The sequence below is a fragment of the Aquarana catesbeiana genome, linkage group LG03, assembly GCF_042186555.1.
Source record: "Aquarana catesbeiana isolate 2022-GZ linkage group LG03, ASM4218655v1, whole genome shotgun sequence".
In the NCBI taxonomy this organism is placed as follows: Eukaryota; Metazoa; Chordata; class Amphibia; order Anura; family Ranidae; genus Aquarana; species Aquarana catesbeiana.
The window spans coordinates 707,662,020-707,685,986 of NC_133326.1; the positions used below are offsets into that span (position 1 = coordinate 707,662,020).

The 23,967-nt window shown below is 48.2% G+C and overlaps 1 protein-coding gene across 2 annotated transcripts in view; it reads right to left on the reverse strand.

Annotated features, from left to right (window-relative positions):
- LOC141133620 (insulin receptor substrate 1-like) overlaps positions 1 to 23,004 on the reverse strand; it is a 60,845-nt gene extending 37,841 nt beyond the window's left edge. Inside the window, exons 1-2 of one of the 2 annotated variants that reach the window (XM_073623099.1) lie at positions 22,659 to 23,004; positions 18,215 to 18,575 (exon numbers count right to left, since the gene is read on the reverse strand). In XM_073623099.1, coding sequence (XP_073479200.1) covers positions 18,215 to 18,542 — 328 coding nt within the window. In that variant the 5' untranslated portion in view covers positions 18,543 to 18,575; positions 22,659 to 23,004. Of the gene's footprint in view, positions 1 to 18,214; positions 21,706 to 22,658 lie in introns of those variants that run through there. The other variant, XM_073623098.1, reaches the window with a different exon arrangement.
- Positions 23,005 to 23,967: the final 963 nt, after the last annotated feature.

A 23,967-nucleotide genomic window follows, 5' to 3' on the forward strand; every position in this document is an offset into this window, starting at 1 on the left:
ATATATACATAAACAAAAACAAAACAGGCTTACATCAGCAGATAACAAAAAAGAAACAGCTTTTTGCCAAAAAGCATAAATAGCACTATATATATATATATATATATATATATATATATATATATATATATATATATATATATATATATATATATATAAAAGAAACATAATTGTATTACTAGCAGACTACAAAATGATGCAAAAACAAAGCCCTAACCTCCACCGAAACACACCCTCAGGCTGAGAAACAATTACACATGTAACCAATGCATGCAGCCTTTGATCAGCAAATCTGATCTTGTCAAAATCTAGGGGACGTGAAAAGGACAGAAAGAAAGCCGCACACCCAGAGACGGACAGACAGCAGCAAAGGGGACCTGACATTCCTCCACGTCTTTGTCCAGGCCTCCCGCTGACACCTGTCCTTCTCAAGACCTTGAATCTTCCCAACGTGACCCAGAATGTTGTTCGCTACCACCACGAGAGCAAGGACTTTTTTGAATGGAAACCCGACACCGTGCATTCCACGCAAAGTAATGGGCTACTAAGCTAACTAGAAAAAGTGTCTCAAGGCCCTGTAAGACCTCTCCGCATAAATCAAGCAGGAAAGGAAAGATATACCCAGAGCCCCACCCACCCGCTTATAGACTTCTACATTGAAGGGACACTAAAGCAAGAAATGGTCCATTGTCTCCTCCACCCCGCCACACTCCACTCTTGGACAACCATGGTCCTCCGCAGATTGATGCTTCAAGTTGCCCGTCACATAGAGTCTGCCATGGAACGAGAGCCAGGCCAAATCCCAAAACTTTAAAGGGATTCTTTCCAGATTAATCAAACGCAGACCCTCCCTAACAATAGGGCCTGGGCAATGGCTTGCTAAAAGCACCAACAACCCTCCTCTCCAGGGCCTTCCTAGGAAGAGACTTAATTTCCTCTGCCGTTACTCGCCACTGCCGAAGCATTTTCAGGCATGGGACAACGTAAGACGGGAGCTTACCATGTCAGACCCTCAGGCTTTTTCACTGGCCCACCATTCTCCCAGCTTTGCAAAAAAGGCCTAAACCAGAACTGAAAAATACCAACCCGCACAGGTGGGTCCTCTGCCAGCATATTACCAAAATTATGTTTCAAAAACATCAGAGAAAAAAAATACCACCGGTTGGCCTTACCTAGGCCACCCATCCGCCTGGGAAGGTAGGTTACAGACCTCTTAATGAGATTCAGTTTGCTCCCCCATAACAGTTGGGAAAAAAACAGCTGTAGATTCTCGACAAAGCTGACATACAGAAATACCAGGATCAGGTACATTTTAATCAGGTCAATCCTTTCCCTGCAAGAGACTTTCCAATCCTTCCAGCTGGCAACCTTAGCATCGGCACCTTGTAGCCTGCTTTCCCAATTTGCAAGACCATAATCGCCAGGGACCAAATTTGACGCCTAAAACTTCAATTTCCTGCCGGTGGCTCTGAGAAGATGTCCCTAAGCTCGAAGCCATCAGCTTCCTCTCCCATTCAAAAAATATTCACTCTTGTCCTGATTGATCTTTGAGCCAGATGCCTAAGCATACTGCTCCATCACTGAGACCACCTCCTCTGCCCAAGAGATGAAAACAGAAATGTTATCAGCATAGGCCACGATCCTCAGAGGAGGCTCACCAGGAATACCCAAAAGGCATCCCGCAAACAGTCCCCTCTCTAACCTCCTGATGCAGTGATCGATTGCGAACACGTATACCCTGTTTCCCCGAAAATAAGACCTAGCGTGATTATCAGTGATGGCTGCAATATAAGCCCTACCCCCCCAAATAAGCCCTACCCTGTTTCCCCGAAAATAAGCCTTACCCCGAAATTAAGACCTACAAGGACTTTAACTAGGGCTTATTTGGGGGGTAGGGCTTATATTGCAGCCATCACCGACAGTCATGCTAGGTCTTATTTTCGGGGAAACAGGGTAGCAAATTACTCAAAAGGACACCCCTGACGCACACCCGAGCCAACCTCAAAGGGACGTCCAAGCCACCCATTCACAAGCATGAAGCTTTCAGCCCCACTGTACAAGGTCTTCAGCCAATCGATAAAGCCCCCCCTCCAGGCCATACTTGCCAAGAAGCAGCCATAGGTACTCCTGATTGACCCCATCAAAAGCTTTAGCCTAATCCAATGCCAGCAAGTTCTTTCTCCAGCCTTCAGCCCTTCACTGTTCCAGTGCCACCCGGTCAGCTAACACCGCTGAAAAAGTGCTTCTACCCTGAACCGAACAGTGCAGGTGGCGAGAAAGTAGATTGCCCGCTACAGATGATAAACGGCAGAAAATTATTTTTGCCAGTATCTTCCTCTCATCATTGAGAAGGCTAATGGGCCGCCAATTATTAGTTCTCGAAGAATCTTTACCATTTGACAGAAGAATCACCGCAGATTGTCGCATGGAGGGAGAGAGCGAACCCTCTCTGACAGCCTTTAAAAACTCCACCAAATATGAAGCCAGAGTAACCTTAAAGTGCTTATAAAACTCGGCTGTCAATCCATCTGGCCCGGGTGACCTCTAAATGCCAAGCTTATCAATAGCCTTAACCACTTCATCTGCAGTGATTTTCCAGTCCTAGAATAGAATGCTGAAAACTTGATATGCCTGCCCAATCAAGGTCCCTCCGACCCAGGAGGTCAAAATAATATTACCTGGGGTTTTCCAGGAGCCCCCGACTTGGACTTTGTCAGGGAACCTGTACTGTCAACCAGGCCTACAACTGATTTAACTTCTCTACCTTGTTTGCAATTCTGGTAAGGGTCAGGCGAGTGATATTTCCCATAATCCCTTTCCAGAACCAAAGAGGCATGCCTGTCAAATTGACACTTCCTGAGCAAGAATTCAACCACAGAGATCATCTCCATATTTCCATTATTGGAGACAAGCCAATCAAGCTTCCTCCCCAGATGCTGATAGGCGACATACTTATCAAGCTTTTTGTCTTTTTTTGTTGTACAAGTTTTTGCACGTGTGACTGGTAGGGTGTAGGTCCTCGGGCCTGCCCTGAACGTCTTGGGAGGGGGTGGACATGGCCTTCTGGCTTGGTTCGCCCTCTCTCATGGGATCTCCCTTTGGGGAAGCCCCACCTAGTACTTGGTGGTGGTCTGTTTCGGCAGATCCTCCAGAGAACGGGGTCTGTCTGATTTCGGCCAGATGGACCAAGTGTAAGTATCTTAGTCCCCGCCTGGAGCCTAACGCCCGGGGTATCAGGGTTAAGATCCTTCTCCTTTGGAGGACTATGTGTACACCCGTTGCTTGTTTTGTGTCTCACATTTATGTGTGCATTTTTTTTTTGGCACCAGGTGGAGTTTTTGAAGTGTGTTCACACACCACGGGCAAAAAAAAAAAAAAAATAAAAAGGATCAAGCTGTTTATTTCTTCCTATAGCCTTGAAAAACCCAATGAACCTTTGTTTTGTAAGCTCCCACCACTCTGACTTACTGCTGCAAAAGTTCATGATCGATACCTGTGCCTGAAAAAAATCCTCAAGGGTTTGACTCACCTTCTCATCATCCAGCAGTGCCGAATTCAGCTTCCAGGTACCCCTCCCCCTAGGTCAGCCTCTCTCAAACTTTTTAACACAGAGGAACCCCTTGAGATAGTTCTCCAGTCTCGGGGAACACCTGCTAAAAATTTGAAATCTACAACTCATGATACATTAGTGTGATGGTCAGTGGGAAGAATGGTCCTTAGGAAGAATTACCTCCTTACAGATAGCTAAAAAGATTAATGGTGTTGGTGGGAACTTATCCGAGAGGCGGAAATGGCCCAATACTGAAGGAACCCCTAGCAACCTCTGGAGGAACCCTAGGGTTCCACGGAACCCTGGTTGAGAATCACTGCCCTAGGTGGTGTATCGGGGCTATTCAGAGTCAGAGACAGAATACGGTGATCGTAAAACTCCACCGCCTGACACACTGGAGCCGAGAAGGCAGAGTTCCCCTTTAAAAAAAAAAAACCTATCTACAGGAAGTCCCCGAGTTACGAACACAATAGGGACTGTAGGTTTGTTCGTAAGTCGAAGTTGTTAGTAAGTCGCAACACTGCATTTGTAAGTGTAACTTCTGGTCGGAACACTGCATTCGTAAGTGTAGCGTCCCACCTGTGCATGGATGTGGGATGTTCTGGGCGCTTGTTATGTTATCTGGGGCTCTTCTGGCCATGCAGTACATGTAGTACTGCAGTATGGGATGTGTCCGGAGGTATCCAGGACCAGCGTGGAGCACAAGTGGCCGGCATTTGAGGCCGTTCGTAAGTAGGAGTCGTTCGTAACTCGGGTGTTCGCAACTCGGGGACTGCCTGTAATCTACTCTGTCTACTACCTCACTGAAAAGTGAATCCCGTGATGTCTGGGCAGCAATGAATGTGCACATCAACCAGACCTGGCTCTCTAGCTATTTAGTTTTAAAAAAAAGTCCGTCACAGTCCAGCCTGGCCCCCGTACCTTTCCTGTCCTTAGTCCTTAGGGGGTGGTGCCACAAGGTGACATCACCGGGTGGCCCCACCCTTTATCTAAGAACTGAGAAACGATGGAGCAGGTATTCGGCGGTTAGCCTTCATCGCGGGCGGAGCTTTTTTTTCCTCTTTTTTGGGGTTCGGTCGTGGCGGCAGGCATCGGAATTGTCGATGGATCTACATTGGGGGACATGGTTTCTTTTTAATAAAAGGCATTGTCAAAACCTGCCTCCTGTCTTACACTTTTTTGATGAATGGGTAGGGGTACAAAGTACCCTATACTCATTCACATAAGTGATGGTGTTGAAATCACCACTCAAGATAACTTGCTGGGCCGTAAAAAGAAAAAGTCTTGATCTTCATGAAGAGGCCTTTCCTGTCCCACTTTGTCTGGGGCCCGTAGATGTTGATCAGGCGCAGGTCCTGCCCCCCCCCCCCCCCCCCAATGGAGACATCCAAGACCATGTATCTCCCCATTTCTACCTCAATAATCCACCGACAGATTACCATGCCAGAAGAAAGTACCACAACTCCAGTGTAAGGCTAGGACGCAAGAGACCATAAGTTGAGGCCTCGCCTCCACTCCTTCTTTGCCAGATGAATATCGGTCAAAACTAGACAACCAGGTCTCTTGCAAAAAGAAAACATCAGCATCAAACTTGCTGAGCAAAAAATAAGGCCGAGCACTTACTGTTTTTATGCCACCTCCAGTGGAGTGGGAACCGCCATCAGGATGATTAAGGTATATGTTACTTAGCCTGCTCACCCCCCCCCCACCCCTCCCACTTGGAGACCCTACACGCTTCAATGTTCCTTGTGATTCCTCCTCCATAGAAATCACTAACGCATCACCAGAAGAACTTCCACCCTCCACCTCAGAAGACACCTCAAAAGCTTTGTCACCTCCACCCATTATACTAAATGTATAATAATAATAATAATAGTGGGTGACATTAGAGTGTAAGCTCCTCTGGTACAGACACTGATGTGACTGGCTCAGTGTCCTCTGTACAGCACTGCGGTATATGTCAGAGCTACATAAATAATGCGTGTGGGGAACATTGCAGGTTTATAGCTCCCTCTGAATGACTCAGAACTGGCAATAAAAAAAAAAAATGCAGTAGTCAGAGGTCATGGCTGCTCCTCTTATACTGTGAAGTACTACGTGGGCTCCGTTTCTTGTCTTACGACGATTGTTACCTGCGGGGGACGTAGCACAATAATTGGCTGTGTCACATACAATGCCTTCACACCCACCTTGCCAACCGGATGCAAGGCCGCCTCTTACAGAAACTAACAATACGGATGGGTAAAACGATTTCAGCAAAATGGAGTTGTAAGAATTCCGTCTAATATGCGCGTTCTCCTATGATCTTCAGCTCCATCTAGTGGCCATAATGAGATTTTTTTTTTTTTCCAAAATACCTCAAATCAGAGAAATCGCGCATTTGAGCCACTAGGTGGAGCCGACGATCACAGGCAGTCCATTAGACACAGTATAGGGATTATGCCTTCAAATACAGATCCAGGGGGGTCTGGTCCTACCAGCAGTCACAGTGCTGGGGGGGGGCACGGCTGAGCGCAAACATCAGTGCACATTAATGGGGTAGTATGGCAGAGGACCTACCTCCATGCTGCGAGACACGCGAGTACAGTGGGTGGAAGGCGCCATCTTTCTGCCCTATCCATTAAAGCTGTACTCCCGGCGGATACAAGACATTTCTGAGCTCTATTATCATTAATACCTCCATTAAATTTTCTTTTTTTTTTCTTAATCTAAGCAACTGCATGTGGTTTGGTATCAGCTTCTTCCAATCCCTGTACAGCAGAGCTCAAACTGGGACAGTAAGGAGTCACGTTCATGTGCTGGCAAGAGGCATGCTGATAGGAGGAGAGAGCAGAGTGAAAGGTAGGTGAGCTCATTACTGCGCCGCTTCTCCTTTCCCTGTCCAGTTACAGGCTGGGGGCTAGTCCTGGACAACCTGGGTCAAGGCAAGCAAAAGTTCGGCCCGAACAGGACAAGGAACAAGGGCCTCATCCCGACAACCCTGGACGGTGGCTGTGTGGGTCTGCGGGCAAGGGGTTTATATCGCCACTGGCCCAGCACGCAACGGTCGGTGGTGTCACAAGGGGGTGGTGCCACAAGGTGACATCACCAGGTGGCCCCACCCCTTATCTAAGAACTGAGAACCGGAGCAGGTATTCGGCGGTTAGCCTTCATCGCGGGCGGAGCTTTTTTTTTTTTTTTTTATTCTCTTTTTTGGGGTTCGGTCGTGGTGGCGGGCATCGGAATTGTCGATGGATCTACATTGGGGGACATGTTTCTTTTTAATAAAGGCATTGTCAAAACCTGCCTCCTGTCTTTATTTATTTATTGACACTTTTTTGATGAATGGTGTAGGGGTACAAAGTACCCTATACTCATTCACATAAGGGGGGTGGGCAGAATCTAGGGCCACTCTTGTTAAAGGGAGCTTCCAGGTTCCGATAAGCCCCCTGCCCGCAGACCCCCATAACCACAGCCCAGGGTCGTTGGGACCACATCAACATGAGATGAAGGTGCTTTGGGGTGGGGGGCAGAGCCCCCCTGCATCAAAGCACCCCCCCATGTTGAGGGCATGTGGCCTGGTATGGTTCAGGAGGGGGGGCTCGTTCGCCCCCCCCTCTCCTGACCTGCCCGGCTGCATGCTCAGATAAGGGTCTGGTATGGATTTTGGGAGGGGGGGGGGGACTCACCCCCCCCCCATTTATTTTTAAAGTTGTGGCGTGGGGTTCCTCTTAAAATCAATACCAGACCCAAAGGGCCTGGTATGGATGGGGGGGGACCCTAATGCCATTTTTTTTTTATATTTTGTATTGCCAGCAATACAAAATGTCAGTTTTGCTGCAGCAGGTTCTATACATGGTACAGATACGCCACTTTACAGGCAGACTAAGGGGACCCCAGGCATGATATTTAAAGGAATTTTTCTTTTTTATTGTTTCACTTTAAGCATCATTAAAATCACTTCTCCTGTAAAAACGATCTTTTTTAAAAATAATAATAATAATAATTATTGTTTTGCATTGATACATTTCCCTCAGGGCAGTACCCGGACCCCCATACACTTTTTATGGCCAATAACTTGCATATAAAACCTTCAAAATGGGGACTCTGGATTTTTCAAATTCAAGTCCCATGTTCGGCCCATTTCTAGTCATAGCTATATAAATGTTTATTAATAATAATAATAATATTATTATTATTATACATGTATATAGCTCTGACATATACCACAGTGCTGTACAGAGAACAATGAGCCAGTCACATCAGTCTCTGTAACAGAGGAGCTTACACTCTAATGCACCCCCCCCCCCCAGTCACACACTATTATTATTATTATTATTGATAGTGTGTGACTTGGGGGGGGGGGTGCATTAGAGTGTAAGCTCCTCTGGTACAGAGACTGATGTGACTGGCTCATTGTTCTCTGTACAGCACTGTGGTATAATGTCAGAGCTTTCTGACATGTTCTCTACCTGGCCATTTGTAACAAATATAGGAGACAATTGAAACATTTTAGATACAAAAGCAAATAAATCAGAGTGATACAATTTGATACTTTTTTAAAAAAACAAATCTGTTACATTTATAACAACCGTACTAAATATATATATAATAATAATAATAATAATAAATAACCTAAAAATATAATATTATTATAAAAACAAATAATAATAATGATATTATAATTAAAATAATAATATAAATAAATATAAAAATATAATATTATTATTACTATTATTATAAAAACAATAATACAATTAATAATAATAATAATAATATAAAAATAATATTATAAATGAATAATAACATAATATTAATATAAATTATTAATAAAATCAAAATTCTAATATATATATATACACACACATATATACAGTATATAAAGGGTGCATTTTTATGGCGATTTTTTTTCCAATCCAGGAAAAAAAAAAAAAAGTCTCTTCTCTTAGCCAACAGAATTATGACGCGCATGGCACGGTCACACAGTCGTTTCGTTTTTTTGGGGTTTTTTTTGTTTTTATGCGTCTGCATTCTGTACGGGTCAGATGATTTTTCCTCGTCGGGTAATTTAAAGCTTTTCAAAAAGTTTCGATTTCCAAAAAAAAAAAAATTAAAAAAAAGCAGCGGAGCGTGCCAGCGTGGCAGAGGAAGAACGAGCGACTGGATTTTTAATCTGTAATTAATGGCTGTAGCATGTGCGGCCGGGATCCACGGCGGCACGGTCGGATTGCGCCGTGTGTACAAAGCGCGGGGGGGGGGGGAGGGGGCTGCGTCGTAAATCTGGCCAGCACGCCGGGGGTTAAACTGACCGGATGCAGTCCTGCGGGGGGCGAGGGGTTAAGGCGTGACGCTGCGCAGGAAAAACAAGAGAGCTGACGCCAGAATCGCCATAGAAACGCACTTTTTTTTTTCCTTCCTCCATCATGCCGGTTTTGGTTACTGTGGCAACACTGCCAGACGGACGGACTTCAGAAAAACATGCATCCGAAGCTGCGGCAAGTCAGGGAGAGCCCCGCCTCATTTCCAGGCCAGAGGGCATCCAGCATCATCTAGCCCTTTCCTCCCCAGCCCGACTGTCCCGCCCCTTTCATTTAATTGGATTTCAGTTCTTCCAATCATGGAGACTCAACATTACATGCCGGTAATACTGAGGGTGGTCTGTATGAAAATGATGTCTGCCTAGGGACGCCCACCTACCAAGGCTTTATGATATTTGCATAACTCCTCCCACTACTTACATCAGGGCTGATGTACTGGGTGAGAACTAGGACAGAGTGCTGGGATGTTTTCAGGAAGCCATGTACAGCCCTCCCTGCCGGCCCCTCCCACCAGCCATGATCTGCCTGCATTGCATAGAGAATCACAGAGACCTCCCCTTTCCATTCCTACAAAGACGGGCGTCCTCTCACTTCCCCGACACTGTTCTGAGAAGTGAGCGGGGCGCCTGGTTGGCAGATGTTTTGCAGTTCCCACCAATCAGAAAGTGGCTTTGTCCTCTCTGGCACAGTCCCAGAAGCCGACTGTATGTCACCCTGTGAGGGCAGAAATGTGGGGGCACCTCGGAGCCATCACCCCGATCTGGGCTCTACTCCCTGCTGTGCCCCTGACCTGGAACAAGCATGCAGCCAGTGAAGTCTGGACTCCTATCCTGGCCATTGACGGGGATAACAAAACCCGGATGTCACCGGCACCAAAAACAGCAACTCAGTGATGGCCGTTCTTCTATCACCGCCCTCCCGGGACCGGGAGGAGAAAACACGTCTCCTTCTGAGGAAAAGGACAGAGCCGGGCCCCACCGACAATACATAGTGACACACAGCACTGCCATACCTCCCCCGCTACACCTCCCCTGCTACACCTACACCGCGACACCTCCCGCGCTACACCTGCCCCGCGACACCTCCCCCGCTACACCTCCCCCGCTACACTGCGACACCTCCCCCGCTACACCTCCCCCGCAACACTGCCACACCTCCCCCGCTACACCTCCCCCGCTACACTGCGACACCTCCCCCGCTACACCTCCCCCGCTACACTGCGACACCTCCCCCGCTACACCTCCCCTGCTACACCTACACCGCGACACCTCCCGCGCTACACCTCCCCTGCTACACCTACACCGCGACACCTCCCCCGCTACACTGCGACACCTCCCCCGCTACACCTCCCCTGCTACACCTACACCGCGACACCTCCCGCGCTACACCTGCCCCGCGACACCTCCCCCGCTACACCTCCCCCGCTACACTGCGACACCTCCCCCGCTACACCTCCCCTGCTACACCTACACCGCGACACCTCCCGCGCTACACCTGCCCCGCGACACCTCCCCCGCTACACCTCCCCCGCTACACTGCGACACCTCCCCCGCTACACCTCCCCCGCAACACTGCCACACCTCCCCCGCTACACCTCCCCCGCTACACTGCGACACCTCCCCCGCTACACCTCCCCCGCTACACTGCGACACCTCCCCCGCTACACCTCCCCTGCTACACCTACACCGCGACACCTCCCGCGCTACACCTCCCCTGCTACACCTACACCGCGACACCTCCCCCGCTACACTGCGACACCTCCCCCGCTACACCTCCCCTGCTACACCTACACCGCGACACCTCCCGCGCTACACCTGCCCCGCGACACCTCCCCCGCTACACCTCCCCCGCTACACTGCGACACCTCCCCCGCTACACCTCCCCTGCTACACCTACACCGCGACACCTCCCGCGCTACACCTCCCCCGCTACACCTCCCCCGCTACACTGCGACACCTCCCCCGCTACACTGCGACACCTCCCCCGCTACACTGCGACACCTCCCCCGCTACACCTCCCCCGCTACACCTCCCCCGCAACACTGCCACACCTCCCCCGCTACACCTCCCCCGCAACACTGCCACACCTCCCCCGCTACACCTCCCCCGCAACACTGCCACACCTCCCCCGCTACACCTCCCCCGCAACACTGCCACACCTCCCCCGCTACACCTCCCCTGCTACACCTACACCGCGACACCTCCCCTGCTACACCGCGACACCTCCCCAGCGACACCTCCCCTGCTACACCGCGACACCTTCCCCGCAACACCTCCCGCGCGACACCTGCCCCGCGACACCTCCCCCACGACACCTCCCGCACTACACCTGCCCCGCGACACCTCCCCCGCTACACCGCGACACCTCCCCAGCGACACCTCCCCCGCTACACCTCCCCTGCTACACCTACACCGCGACACCTCCCGCGCTACACCTGCCCTGCTACACCTCCCCCGCTACACCTCCCCCGCTACACCTCCCGCGCTACACCTGCCCCGCGACACCTCCCCCGCTACACCTCCCCCGCTACACTGCGACACCTCCCCCGCTACACCTCCCCCGCTACACTGCGACACCTCCCCCGCTACACCTCCCCTGCTACACCTACACCGCGACACCTCCCGCGCTACACCTCCCCCGCTACACTGCGACACCTCCCCCGCTACACCTCCCCCGCTACACTGCGACACCTCCCCCGCTACACCTCCCCCGCTACACCTCCCCCGCAACACTGCCACACCTCCCCCGCTACACCTCCCCCGCAACACTGCCACACCTCCCCCGCAACACTGCCACACCTCCCCCGCTACACCTCCCCCGCAACACTGCCACACCTCCCCCGCTACACCTCCCCTGCTACACCGCGACACCTCCCCAGCGACACCTCCCCTGCTACACCGCGACACCTTCCCCGCGACACCTCCCGCGCGACACCTGCCCCACGACACCTCCCCCGCTACACCGCGACACCTCCCCAGCGACACCTCCCGCGCTACACCTGCCCCGCGACACCTCCCCTGCTACACCTCCCCCACTACACCGCGACACTTTCCCCGCGACACCTCCCGCGCTACACCTGCCCCGCGACACCTCCCCTGCTACACCTCCCCCACTACACCGCGACACCTCCCCTGCTACACCTCCCCCACTACACCGCGACACCTCCCCCGCGACACCTCCTGCGCTACACCTGCCCCGCGACACCTCCCCTGCTACACCTCCCCCGCTACACTGCGACACCTCCCCCGCTACACCTCCCCTGCTACACCTACACCGCGACACCTCCCGCGCTACACCTCCCCCGCTACACTGCGACACCTCCCCCGCTACACTGCGACACCTCCCCCGCTACACCTCCCCCGCTACACCTCCCCCGCAACACTGCCACACCTCCCCCGCTACACCTCCCCCGCAACACTGCCACACCTCCCCCGCTACACCTCCCCCGCAACACTGCCACACCTCCCCCGCTACACCTCCCCTGCTACACCTACACCGCAACACTGCCACACCTCCCCCGCTACACCTCCCCAGCGACACCTCCCCAGCGACACCTCCCCTGCTACACCGCGACACCTCCCCTGCGACACCTCCCCTGCGACACCGCGACACCTGCCGCGCGACACCTGCCCCGTGACACCTCCCCTGCTACACCTCCCCCACTACAACGCAACACCTCCCCCGCGACACCTCCCGCACTACACCTGCCCCGCGACACCTCCCCCGCTACACCGCGACACCTGCCCCGCGACACCTCCCCTGCTACACCTCCCCCACTACACCGCAACACCTCCCCAGCGACACCTCCCACGCTACACCTGCCCCGCGACACCTCCCCTGCTACACCGCGACACCTCCCCAGCGACACCTCCCACGCTACACCTGCCCCGCGACACCTCCCCTGCTACACCTCCCCCGCTACACCTCCCGCGCTACACCTGCCTCACGACACCTCCCCTGCTACACCTCCCCCACTACACCGCGACACCTCCCGCGCTACACCTGCCCCGCTACACCGCGACACTTTCCCCGCGACACCTCCCGCGCTACACCTGCCCCGCGACACCTCCCCTGCTACACCTCCCCTGCTACACCTCCCCCGCTACACCGCGACACCTCCCCCGCGACACCTCCCGCGCTACACCTCCCCCACTACACCGCGACACCTCCCCTGCTACACCTCCCCCGCTACACCTCCCCTGCTACACCTCTACACCTCCCCCGCGACACCTCCCCTGCTACACCGCGACACCTCCCGCGCTACACCTGCCCCGCAACACCTCCCCTGCTACACCTCCCCCGCTACACCGCGACACCTCCCCCGCGACACCTCCCCTGCTACACCGCGACACCTCCCGCGCTACACCTGCCCCGCGACACCTCCCCTGCTACACCTCCCCCACTACACCGCGACACCTCCCGCGCTACACCTGCCCCGCGACACCTCCCCTGCTACACCTCCCCAACTACACCGCAACACCTCCCCAGTGACACCTCCCGCGCTACACCTGCCCCGCGACACCTCCCCTGCTACACCGCGACACCTCCCCAGCTACACCTGCCCCGCGACACCTCCCCTGCGACACCTCCCCCGCTACACCTGCCCTGCGACACCTCCCCTGCTACACCTCCCCCGCTACACCGCAACACCTCCCCCGCATCACCTCCCCCGCTACACCGCGACACTTTCCCCGCGACACCTCCCGCGCTACACCTGCCCCGCGACACCTCCCCTGCTACACCTCCCCTGCTACACCTCCCCCGCGACACCGCGACACCTCCCCCGCTACACCTCCCCCGCTACACCTGCCCCGCGACACCTCCCCTGCTACACCTCCCCCGCTACACCGCGACACCTCCCGCGCTACACCTCCCCCATTATACCGCGACACCTCCCCTGCTACACCGCGACACCTCCCCTGCTACACCGCGACACCTCCCCCACTACACCGCGACACCTTCCGCGCTACACCTGCCCCGCGACACCTCCCCTGCTACACCTCCCCCGCTACACTGCGACACCTCCCCTGCTACACCTCCCCCGCGACACCGCTACACCTCCCCTGCGACACCTCCCCCGCTACACCGCAACACCTCCCCCGCTACACCGCAACACCTCCCCTGCGACACCTCCCCCGCTACACCTCCCCCACTACACTGCGACACCCCCCCCCGCGACACCTCCCCTGCTACACTGCGACACTTCTCCTGCTACACCTCCCCCGCTACACCGTGGCAGCCCCCCACTACACCACCTCCCCCGCTACACCGCAACACCTCCCCCACACACCCCCCAACTACACCGTGGCAGCCCCCTGCTACACGCACCCCCAGCTAAGCCTCTCCTGCTACACCTCCCCTGCCCACTACACCGCAACACACACACACCTCCCCTGCTACACCTCCCCCGCTACACCGCGACACCTCCCGCGCTACACCTGCCCCGCGACACCTCCCCTGCTACACCTCCCCCACTACACCGCAACACCTCCCCCGCGACACCTCCCGCGCTACACCTGCCCCACGACACCTCCCGCGCTACACCTGCCCCGCGACACCTGCCCCGCGACACCTCCCCTGCTACACCTCCCCCATTATACCGCGACACCTCCCCTGCTACACCTCCCCTGCTACACCGCAACACCTCCCCCACTACACCTGCCCCGCGACACCTCCCCTGCTACACCTCCCCCGCTACACTGCGACACCTCCCCTGCTACACCTCCCCCGCGACACCGCTACACCTCCCCCGCTACACCGCAACACCTCCCCCGCTACACCTCCCCCGCTACACTGCGACACCCCCCCCCCCCGCGAAACTGCCAAACCCCCCCCGCGACACCTCCCCTGCTACACTGCGACACTTCTCCTGCTACACCTCCCCTGCTACACCTCCCCCGCTACACCGTGGCAGCCCCCCACTACACCACCTCCCCCGCTACACCGCAACACCTCCCCCACACACCCCCCAACTACACCGTGGCAGCCCCCTGCTACACGCACCCCCAGCTAAGCCTCTCCTGCTACACCTCCCCTGCCCACTACACCGCAACACACACACACACCCCCCCGCAACACTGCGACACCTCCCCTGCTACACACACAGTATATCACAAAAGTAAGTACACCCCTCACATTTTTGTAAATATTTTCTTCTATCTTTTCATGTGACAACACTGAAGAAATGACACTTGTCTACAATGTAAAGTAGTGAGTGTACAGCTTGTATAACAGTGTAAATTTGCTGTCCCCTCAAAATAACTCAACACACAGCCATTAATGTCTAAACCACTGGCAACAAAAGTGAGTACACCCCTAAGTGAAAATGTCCAAATTGGGCCCAAAGTGTCAATATTTTGTGTGGCCACCATTATTTTCCAGCACTGCCTTAACCCTCTTGGGCATGGAGTTCACCAGAGCTTCACAGGTTGCCACTGGAGTCCTCTTCCCCTCCTCCATAATGACATCACAGAGCTGGTGGATGTTAGAGACCTTGCGCTCCTCCACCTTCCATTTGAGGATGACCCACAAATGCTCAATAGGGTTTAGGTCTGGAGACATGCTTGGCCAGTCCATCACCTTTACCCTCAGCTTCTTTAGCAAGGCAGTGGTCATCTTGGAGGTGTGTTTGGGGTCGTTATCATGTTGGAATACTGCCCTGTGGCCCAGTCTCTGAAGGGAGGGGATCATGCTCAGCTTCAGTATATCACAGTACATGTTGGCATTCATGGTTCCCTCAATGATCTGTAGCTCCCCAGTGCCGGCAGCACTCATGCAGTCCCAGACCATGACACTCCCACCACCATGCTTGACTGTAGACAAGACACACTTGTCTTTGTCCTCCTCACCTGGTTGCCCCCATCTGAACCAAATACGTTTATCTTGGTCTCATCAGACCACAGGACATGGTTCCAGTAATCCATGTCCTCAATCTGCTCGTCTTCAGAAAACTGTTTTTCGGCTTTCTTGTGCATCATATTTAGAAGAGGCTTCCTTCTGGGACAACAGCCACGCAGACCAATTTGATGCAGTGTGCGGCGTATGGTCTGAGCACTGACAGGCTGACCCCCCACCCCTTCAACCTCTGCAGCAATGCTGGCAGCACTCATACGTCTATTTCCCAAAGACAACCTCTGGATATGACGCTGAGCACATGACCTCAACTTCTTGATGGACCAATGAGGCCTGTTCTGAGTGGAACCTGTCCTGTTAAACCGCTGTATGGTCTTGGCTACCGTGCTGCAGCTCAGTTTCAGGGTCTTGGCAATCTTCTTATAGCCTAGGCCATCTTTATGTAGAACAACAATTCTTTTTTTTCAGATCCTCAGAGAGTTCTTTGCCATGAGGTGCCATATTGAACTTCCAGTGACCAGTATGAGAGAGTGAGAGCGATAACACCAAATTTAACACACCTGCTCCCCATTCACACCTGAGACCTTGTAACACTAACGAGTCACATGACACCGGGGAGGGAAAATGGCTAATTGGGCCCAATTTCGACATTTTCACTTAGGGGTGTACTGACTTTTGTTGCCAGTGGTTTAGACATTAATGGCTGTGTGTTGAGTTATTTTGAGGGGACAGCAAATTTACACTGTTATACAAGCTGTACACTCACTACTTTACATTGTAGCAAAGTGTCATTTCTTCAGTGTTGTCACATGAAAAGATAGAAGAAAATATTTACAAAAATGTGAGGGGTGTACTTACTTTTGTGAGATACTGTATATACTACACTGCAACATACACACACCCTACACTTACACCCCAACATACACACACATACAGTACTATACTACAACACACACTCATACTGCTACACCGTGACACACATATGGCTACAAATACACAAGTAAACAGACACACACACACCACTACACAACATACATACACCAGGACACCGCTACACACAACATACACCATGACACCGCTACACACAACATACATACACCATGACACTGCTACACAACATACATATCTACATACAACATACATAATGACACCGCTACACACAACATGCATACACCATGACACCGCTATACACCTCATACGTATACCATGACACCGCTACATACAACATACACCATGACACCGCTACATACAACATACACCATGACACCGCTACATACTACATACACCATGACACCGCTACATACACCATGACACCGCGACACAACATACATATCTACATACACCATGACACTGCTACATACAACATACATAATTACACAACATACAACATACATACACCACGACACCGCTGCATACAACATACATACATACATACATACCCGATGACATCGCTACACACAACATACATACACCATGACACCGTTATACACAACATCGCTACATACAACATACACCATGACACCGCTACATACAACATACACCATGACACCGCTACATACACCATGACACCGCTACACAACATACATACACCATTACATACAACATACATACACCATGACACCGCTACATACAACATACATACACCATGACACCGCTACATACAACATACATAAATAATGACACCGCTACACAACATACATATCTACATACACCATGACACTGCTACATACAACATACATACATAATTACACAACATACATACACCATGACACCGCTACATACAACATACATACACCATGACACCACTACACACAACATACATACACCGTGACACCACTACACACAACATGCATACACCATGACACCGCTATACACCTCATACGTATACCATGACCCTGCTACATACAACATACACCATGACACCGCTACATACAACATACATACACCATGACACCGCTACACAACATACATACATTCACCATGACAGACATCGCTACACACAACATACATACATAATTACACCGCTACATACAACATACATACATACATACACAATGACATCGCTACATACAACATACATACACCATGACACCGCTATACACAACATACATACACCATGACACCGTTATACACAACATACATACACCATGACACCGTTATACACAACATACATACACCATGACACCGCTACATACAACATACACCATGACACCGCTACATACAACATACATACACCATGACAGCGCTACATACAACATACATACACCATGACAGCGCTACACACACCGATGTACTACACCCCACATTGACACACCTACCTAGGAACACACACATGTGCTGTATCACCATTGTCACCTGTACACACACGTGGTGCAGAGCTCACTTTTTCTTCCTAGGGGGCGCTCTATTGGTTTTGGTGCTATTAATATACAAACAGGTTCTATTTGGAGGAATTACATTGTAATAAGTGACAATAAAGACAAACGGTAAGTTGTGATTGGTCGGAGGTCCTTACCCTGCGCCTGCAGCTCCAGTATGGCTTGGTACCAGGCCTCCTGCTCCTCCTCCCCGTCGGCGGACACACACAGGCCTCCGTCCCGCGTGTACAGGACCAGCAGGTGTCTCCTCTTGGCGTCCGCCCGCTTGTTGACGCCAAACGCCTCCTCCAGGTTGACCGTCCCCCGCGGCCCGCCGGAGAAGCCGTCCGCCAGCCGGAACTTCTTCTCGTTTTCGTAGTACTCCAGCCGGGCCGGACCCCGGGGCCCCGGGCCCCGCAGCACGAAGTACCTCTTCCTCATGGACTTCTGCTTGCGCAGATACCCCGACTTCTTTACGTCCTCCATTCTTAGATTTCTCTGGGTACGATCAAAAACATTCTGTCCGTGAAGTTAAAGAGGAAAAAAAAAAAAAAATTAATCCAAGAATTTTCAAAAACATTCAGCGGGATTTTTTTTTTTCTTCTAAAAAAAAAAATAATTAAAAAAAAAAGCTACATTATCCACGTCTTAGGTTTTTTTTTTTTTTTTTTTTAACCCAGGGCCAAAAACAGTTCCTTCAAGTACATGAAATAAAAGTTTTTTTGTTTTTTATTTAAAAAAAAAAAAAAAAAAATAATATCTGAGCAAGTTTTTTTTTTTCCAGATGAGCTAGCTTATTTTCCAAAAAAAAAAAAAAAAAAGTAGCTGAACTGTCCAGGTTTCACAAGAGCTTTGCCAAGCCGATTACTTAATGTTCTTTTGCCCTTCTGTCCAAAAAAAAAGTGCTATTTAATTTTCCAGAACCACAAGGTCTATAATCGTCCTGTTCCCGTCTTCCTGAATCGAAAATTATGCTATGAAGTAAAATATTCACAAAAAAATATATATATGAATTTTTTTGTTATCATCTGAATTTAAGCAATTATTAAAATAAAAAAAAAAAAAGTGCTAATGTGGCATTTTTTTTCCTCATAAGTACCTTGAAGCTTCTTTAGATAATGAACACTATTCAAGTTTCCCATACACTGAAATATTCAGAAAAAACAAACAAAAAAAAAAAAAAAAAAGAATTTTAGATCAATGCACCATCGCTCCAGGTCAGAGAGTTCATTGGCAGATTATGAAATATTCCTGAAAAAAAAAATTGACAACAAAGCCTCAAATTTAAAAAAAAAAAATAAAAATTGAGGAATACTTTTTATTGTGCCTCAAGGGCACAAATTACTTTGCTAGGTTTTATTTTACCAATTCAGATTGTGCAACACACAGCGTGCAGACAATGAATGAGGTGACTTCCTTAAACAATGGAGACCTTTAACTCAACTTTATTTTTTTGGCACTTGTATCACAAGGAAAGCAATTCAGTAGAATTTTTTTTTTTTTTAACAGCTGATTTTTTTTTTTTTTTAATTTATTATTATTTTACAACTGGTCTGGGGGCTCTTCAAGTTTTTTTTTTTTTTTATATATAATGCAAGGGCTCCACAAGTTTTTTTATTTATATATATATATATATAATTCAGGGTCTCAAGTTTTTTTTTTTTTATATATATATAATGCAGGGGCTCCACAAGTTTTTTTATTTATATATATATATATATATATAATTCAGGGTCTCAAGTTTTTTTTTTCTCTATAATGCAGGGGCTCCTCAAGTTTTTGGTTTTTTTTTTTATAATGCAGGGGCTCTACAAGTTTTTTTTTTTTAATTTATATATATATCAAGTTTTTTTTTTCTCTATAATGCAGGGGCTCCTCGATTTTTTTTTTTTTTTTTTTATAATGCAGGGGCTCCACAAGTTTTTTTTTTTTTATTTATATATATATATATAATTCAGGGTCTCAAGTTTTTTTTTCTCTATAATGCAGGGGCTCCTCAAGTTTTTGTTTTTTTTTTTTTATAATGCAGGGGCTCTACAAGTTTTTTTTTTAATTTATATATATATCAAGTTTTTTTTTTCTCTATAATGCAGGGGCTCCTCGATTTTTTTTTTTTTTTTTTTATAATGCAGGGGCTCCACAAGTTTTTTTTTTTTATTTATTTATATATATATATATATATATATATAATTCAGGGTCTCAAGTTTTTTTTTCTCTATAATGCAGGGGCTCCTCGATTTTTTTTTTTTTATAATGCAGGGGGCTCCACAAGCTTTTTTTTCCTCTATAGAGCAGAGGCTCTTCAAGTTTTTTTATATTGCAAAAAAAAATAAAGTGACTTTTTTTTTTTATTTATTTTTAAGGGTGCTACAAAAATAACTTAAACAGACCAGCAGGAACTGTAGTGCATCCGATTTATATATATATCTCTATATTTTTAAATTATCTGATTTTCTGAAAATAGTAATTTCTCAGCTGTAAAATAAAATGCAGCAAAGAAAAAAAAAATATATAAACTTTATGTGCAAAATAATTTTTCCCTCAAGAAGGGGAAAAACAAAACAGGATTTAGAGTAGGGAAAGGCACGACGTTACCATTTAGCTATTCAGGCTTGTAATTCTCTTTGGATTTCAGAAAAAAAAAAAAAAAAAAAAAACATTCAGAACACTTGGTAGCTGTGTGAGGCTCAGATCATCTTTGGAAATACTGGAGAAAAAAAAAAGGGAGAGAAGAAGAAGAAGGAGAGAGAAGCACAGTGTTTGCCAGATTATAGGTTTCCTGCTCAACTCAAAAATAAAAAGGTATGTATAGCTTTAAAAAAAAAAAAAAAAAAAAAAAAAAAAAAGGGTCACAAAATCTGCACATTCAGCAAAAAATATTTGCAAAGTAAGGCGAGGTCCACATGCAATGGCAGAAAAAAAAAGTGAGCATTAATGACTGTTCTGTTCACTCAATATCCATACAATTCAGACTGCAGCCACTGTCCAGTTCCAGGTCACAGGTCCAAGAGCACCGGGTGTGTTTCCTTTTTTCAAATTGACATTCAAGCACCAGCAAATGAATTAATTAAAAAAAAAAAAATCAGCACTTGAGGAAAAAAAAAAAAGAGCACTAAAAATGAGTCTTAAAAACAAAACATGTATACATACAAATGCTGCTTAAAAAAATGGAAATAAAATAATTATTTCACTGAGAGTAAATATAGATCACAAAAAAAAAAAAAAATCCAAGGCTAAATTTCCATGAGAGTAAATGGGGATCACAAAAAAAAAAAAAATTGCAAGACTAAATTTTTTTTCTCTGAAAGTAAATGTGGATCAAAACAAAAAAATCCAAGGCTAGATTTCTCAGAGATCACAAAGAAAAAATATTCAAGGCTAAATTTATTTCTCTGAGAGTAAATGTGGATCAAAAAAAAAAAAAAATGAAAAAATCCAAGGCTAAGTTTCTCAGAGTAAATATGGATCAAAAAAAAAAAAAATGCAAGACTAAATGTATTTCTCTGAGAGTAAATGTGGATAAAAAAAAATTAAAAATTCAAGAATATATTTCTCAGAGTGAATATGGATCACAAAAAAAAAAATCCAAGAATAAATTTCTCAGAGTGAATATGGATCACACAAAAAAAAAATTCCAAGGCTAAATTTATTTTAGAGTAATAATGGATCACAAAAAACAAAAACAAAAATCCAAGGATAAGTTTCTCAGAGTAAATATGGATCACAAAAAACAAAAACAAAAAAAAGAATAAATGTATTTCTCTGAGAGTAAATGTGGATAAAAAAAAAAAAATCCAAGGCTGTTTCTCAGAGTAAATATGGATCACAAAAACAAAGACTAAATTTATTTCTCTGAGAAAATGTGGATAAAAAAAAAAAAAAAAATCCAAGGCTAAAATTTCTCAGAGTAAATTTGGATCACAAAAAAAAATAATATTCCAAGGCTAAATTTATTTGAGAGTAATATTGGATCAAAAAAAAAAGAAAGAAATTCCAAGGATAAGTTTCTCAGAGTAAATTTGGATCACTAAAAAAAAATGCAAGGATAAATTTCTCGGAGTAAATTTGTATCACAAAAATTTTTTTACAAAGCTAAATTTTTTTGTTTGAGAGGAAATATGGATCCAAAAAAAAAAAAAAAAATCCAAAGGATAAATTTCTCAGACTAAAAATTTGGATCACAAAGAAAAAAATTCCAAAGCTAATTTTTTTTTTGTTTGAGAGGAAATATGAATAATAATAAAAAAAAAAATCCAAGCATAAATTTCTCAAGAGTAAATTAGTATCACAAAAAAAAAATTAAAAATGAGAAAAATAATAAAAAAAAATGTTTGCAACGTAATAGCTGCTCGTCCGCTGTTTGCGTTTTGTTTGGAAAGCAGCAGAAAAATCAGACTTTAAAAAAAAAAAAAGAAAAACAAATAAACTTTGCAACGTGTTTTCTGGTGTCCGGGGAGGTTTCGGCGACGTGGGAGCCGCAGCATTTAAAGGGCAGGCCTATCCGACGACGAGTCCTTCACCAAGTCTTCTTGTGGACCCCGGCGTGGGTTTGTTACCCCCTCGCCCGTGGCCGCTTTCCCCCACACACACACACACACACACCTCCTGGGAGATCCGGATTGGCCGCTGCGTTGCGTGTTTTTGTTTTCCTCTTTGCGAAGACAAGACGTTTGGATGTCACCCCCCCGGGGCGGTCGGGACGCGCATGCTGGGTGGTTATATTTTTTTTTTTGCACCCGGGCTCCTTTTTCTTTTTTTTTTTCTGCCGCTTTTGCAATATTGTTTGGCGTCCTTTGGCCCCGATCAGGAGTCAGCGGTGCAGGGGGGTGGTGGGGGGAAAGGCGCGGGGGCCACCATTACGACCTGCCCATGTGCTCTGGCAGGGGGGACAGGCTGGCTGCAGCCTGGCACATGGCAGATGGGTGGTGGGTGGTGGTTGGTTGGTTGGTTGGCTGGTGGGGGGGGGGGGGTCCTGCAGGAGGGAAGGAAATACCTGGATTGCATGCGGTGTGGCTGGAGGAGGGGGTGGGGGGGCTCCTCATTCATGCAGCGGGGGACCCCAGGATCTGGAGGTGTAGAGGGGGCTCCATCCTGTGCTGGATTAGGGGGTGAGGGGACATCAGGGGGGAGCAGACACCACACACAGCCAACTACTTCCCTCTATCTCCTCCCATGGTCAGACCAATGCTGCAGGAGGCTCCTGGGTCCTACAGGGAGCTGGCTGGGGGCTAGGCGTGCAACTGTCACTATACAGAGTGTCTACAACTGTCACTATACAGAGAGTCTACAACTGTCACTATACAGAGAGTCTACAACTGTCACTATACAGAGAGTCTACAACTGTCACTATACAGAGAGTGTCTACAACTGTCACTATACAGAGTGTCTACAACTGTCACTATACAGAGTGTCTACAACTGTCACTATACAGAGTGTCTACAACTGTCACTATACAGAGAGTCTACAACTGTCACTATACAGAGTGTCTACAACTGTCACTATACAGAGAGTCTACAACTGTCACTATACAGAGAGTGTCTACAACTGTCACTATACAGAGAGTGTCTACAACTGTCACTATACAGAGAGTGTCTACAACTGTCACTATACAGAGAGTGTCTACAACTGTCACTATACAGAGAGTGTCTACAACTGTCACTATACAGAGAGTCTACAACTGTCACTATACAGAGTGTCTACAACTGTCACTATACAGAGAGTCTACAACTGTCACTATACAGAGTGTCTACAACTGTCACTATACAGAGAGTCTACAACTGTCACTATACAGAGTGTCTACAACTGTCACTATACAGAGAGTCTACAACTGTCACTATACAGAGAGTGTCTACAACTGTCACTATACAGAGAGTGTCTACAACTGTCACTATACAGAGAGTGTCTACAACTG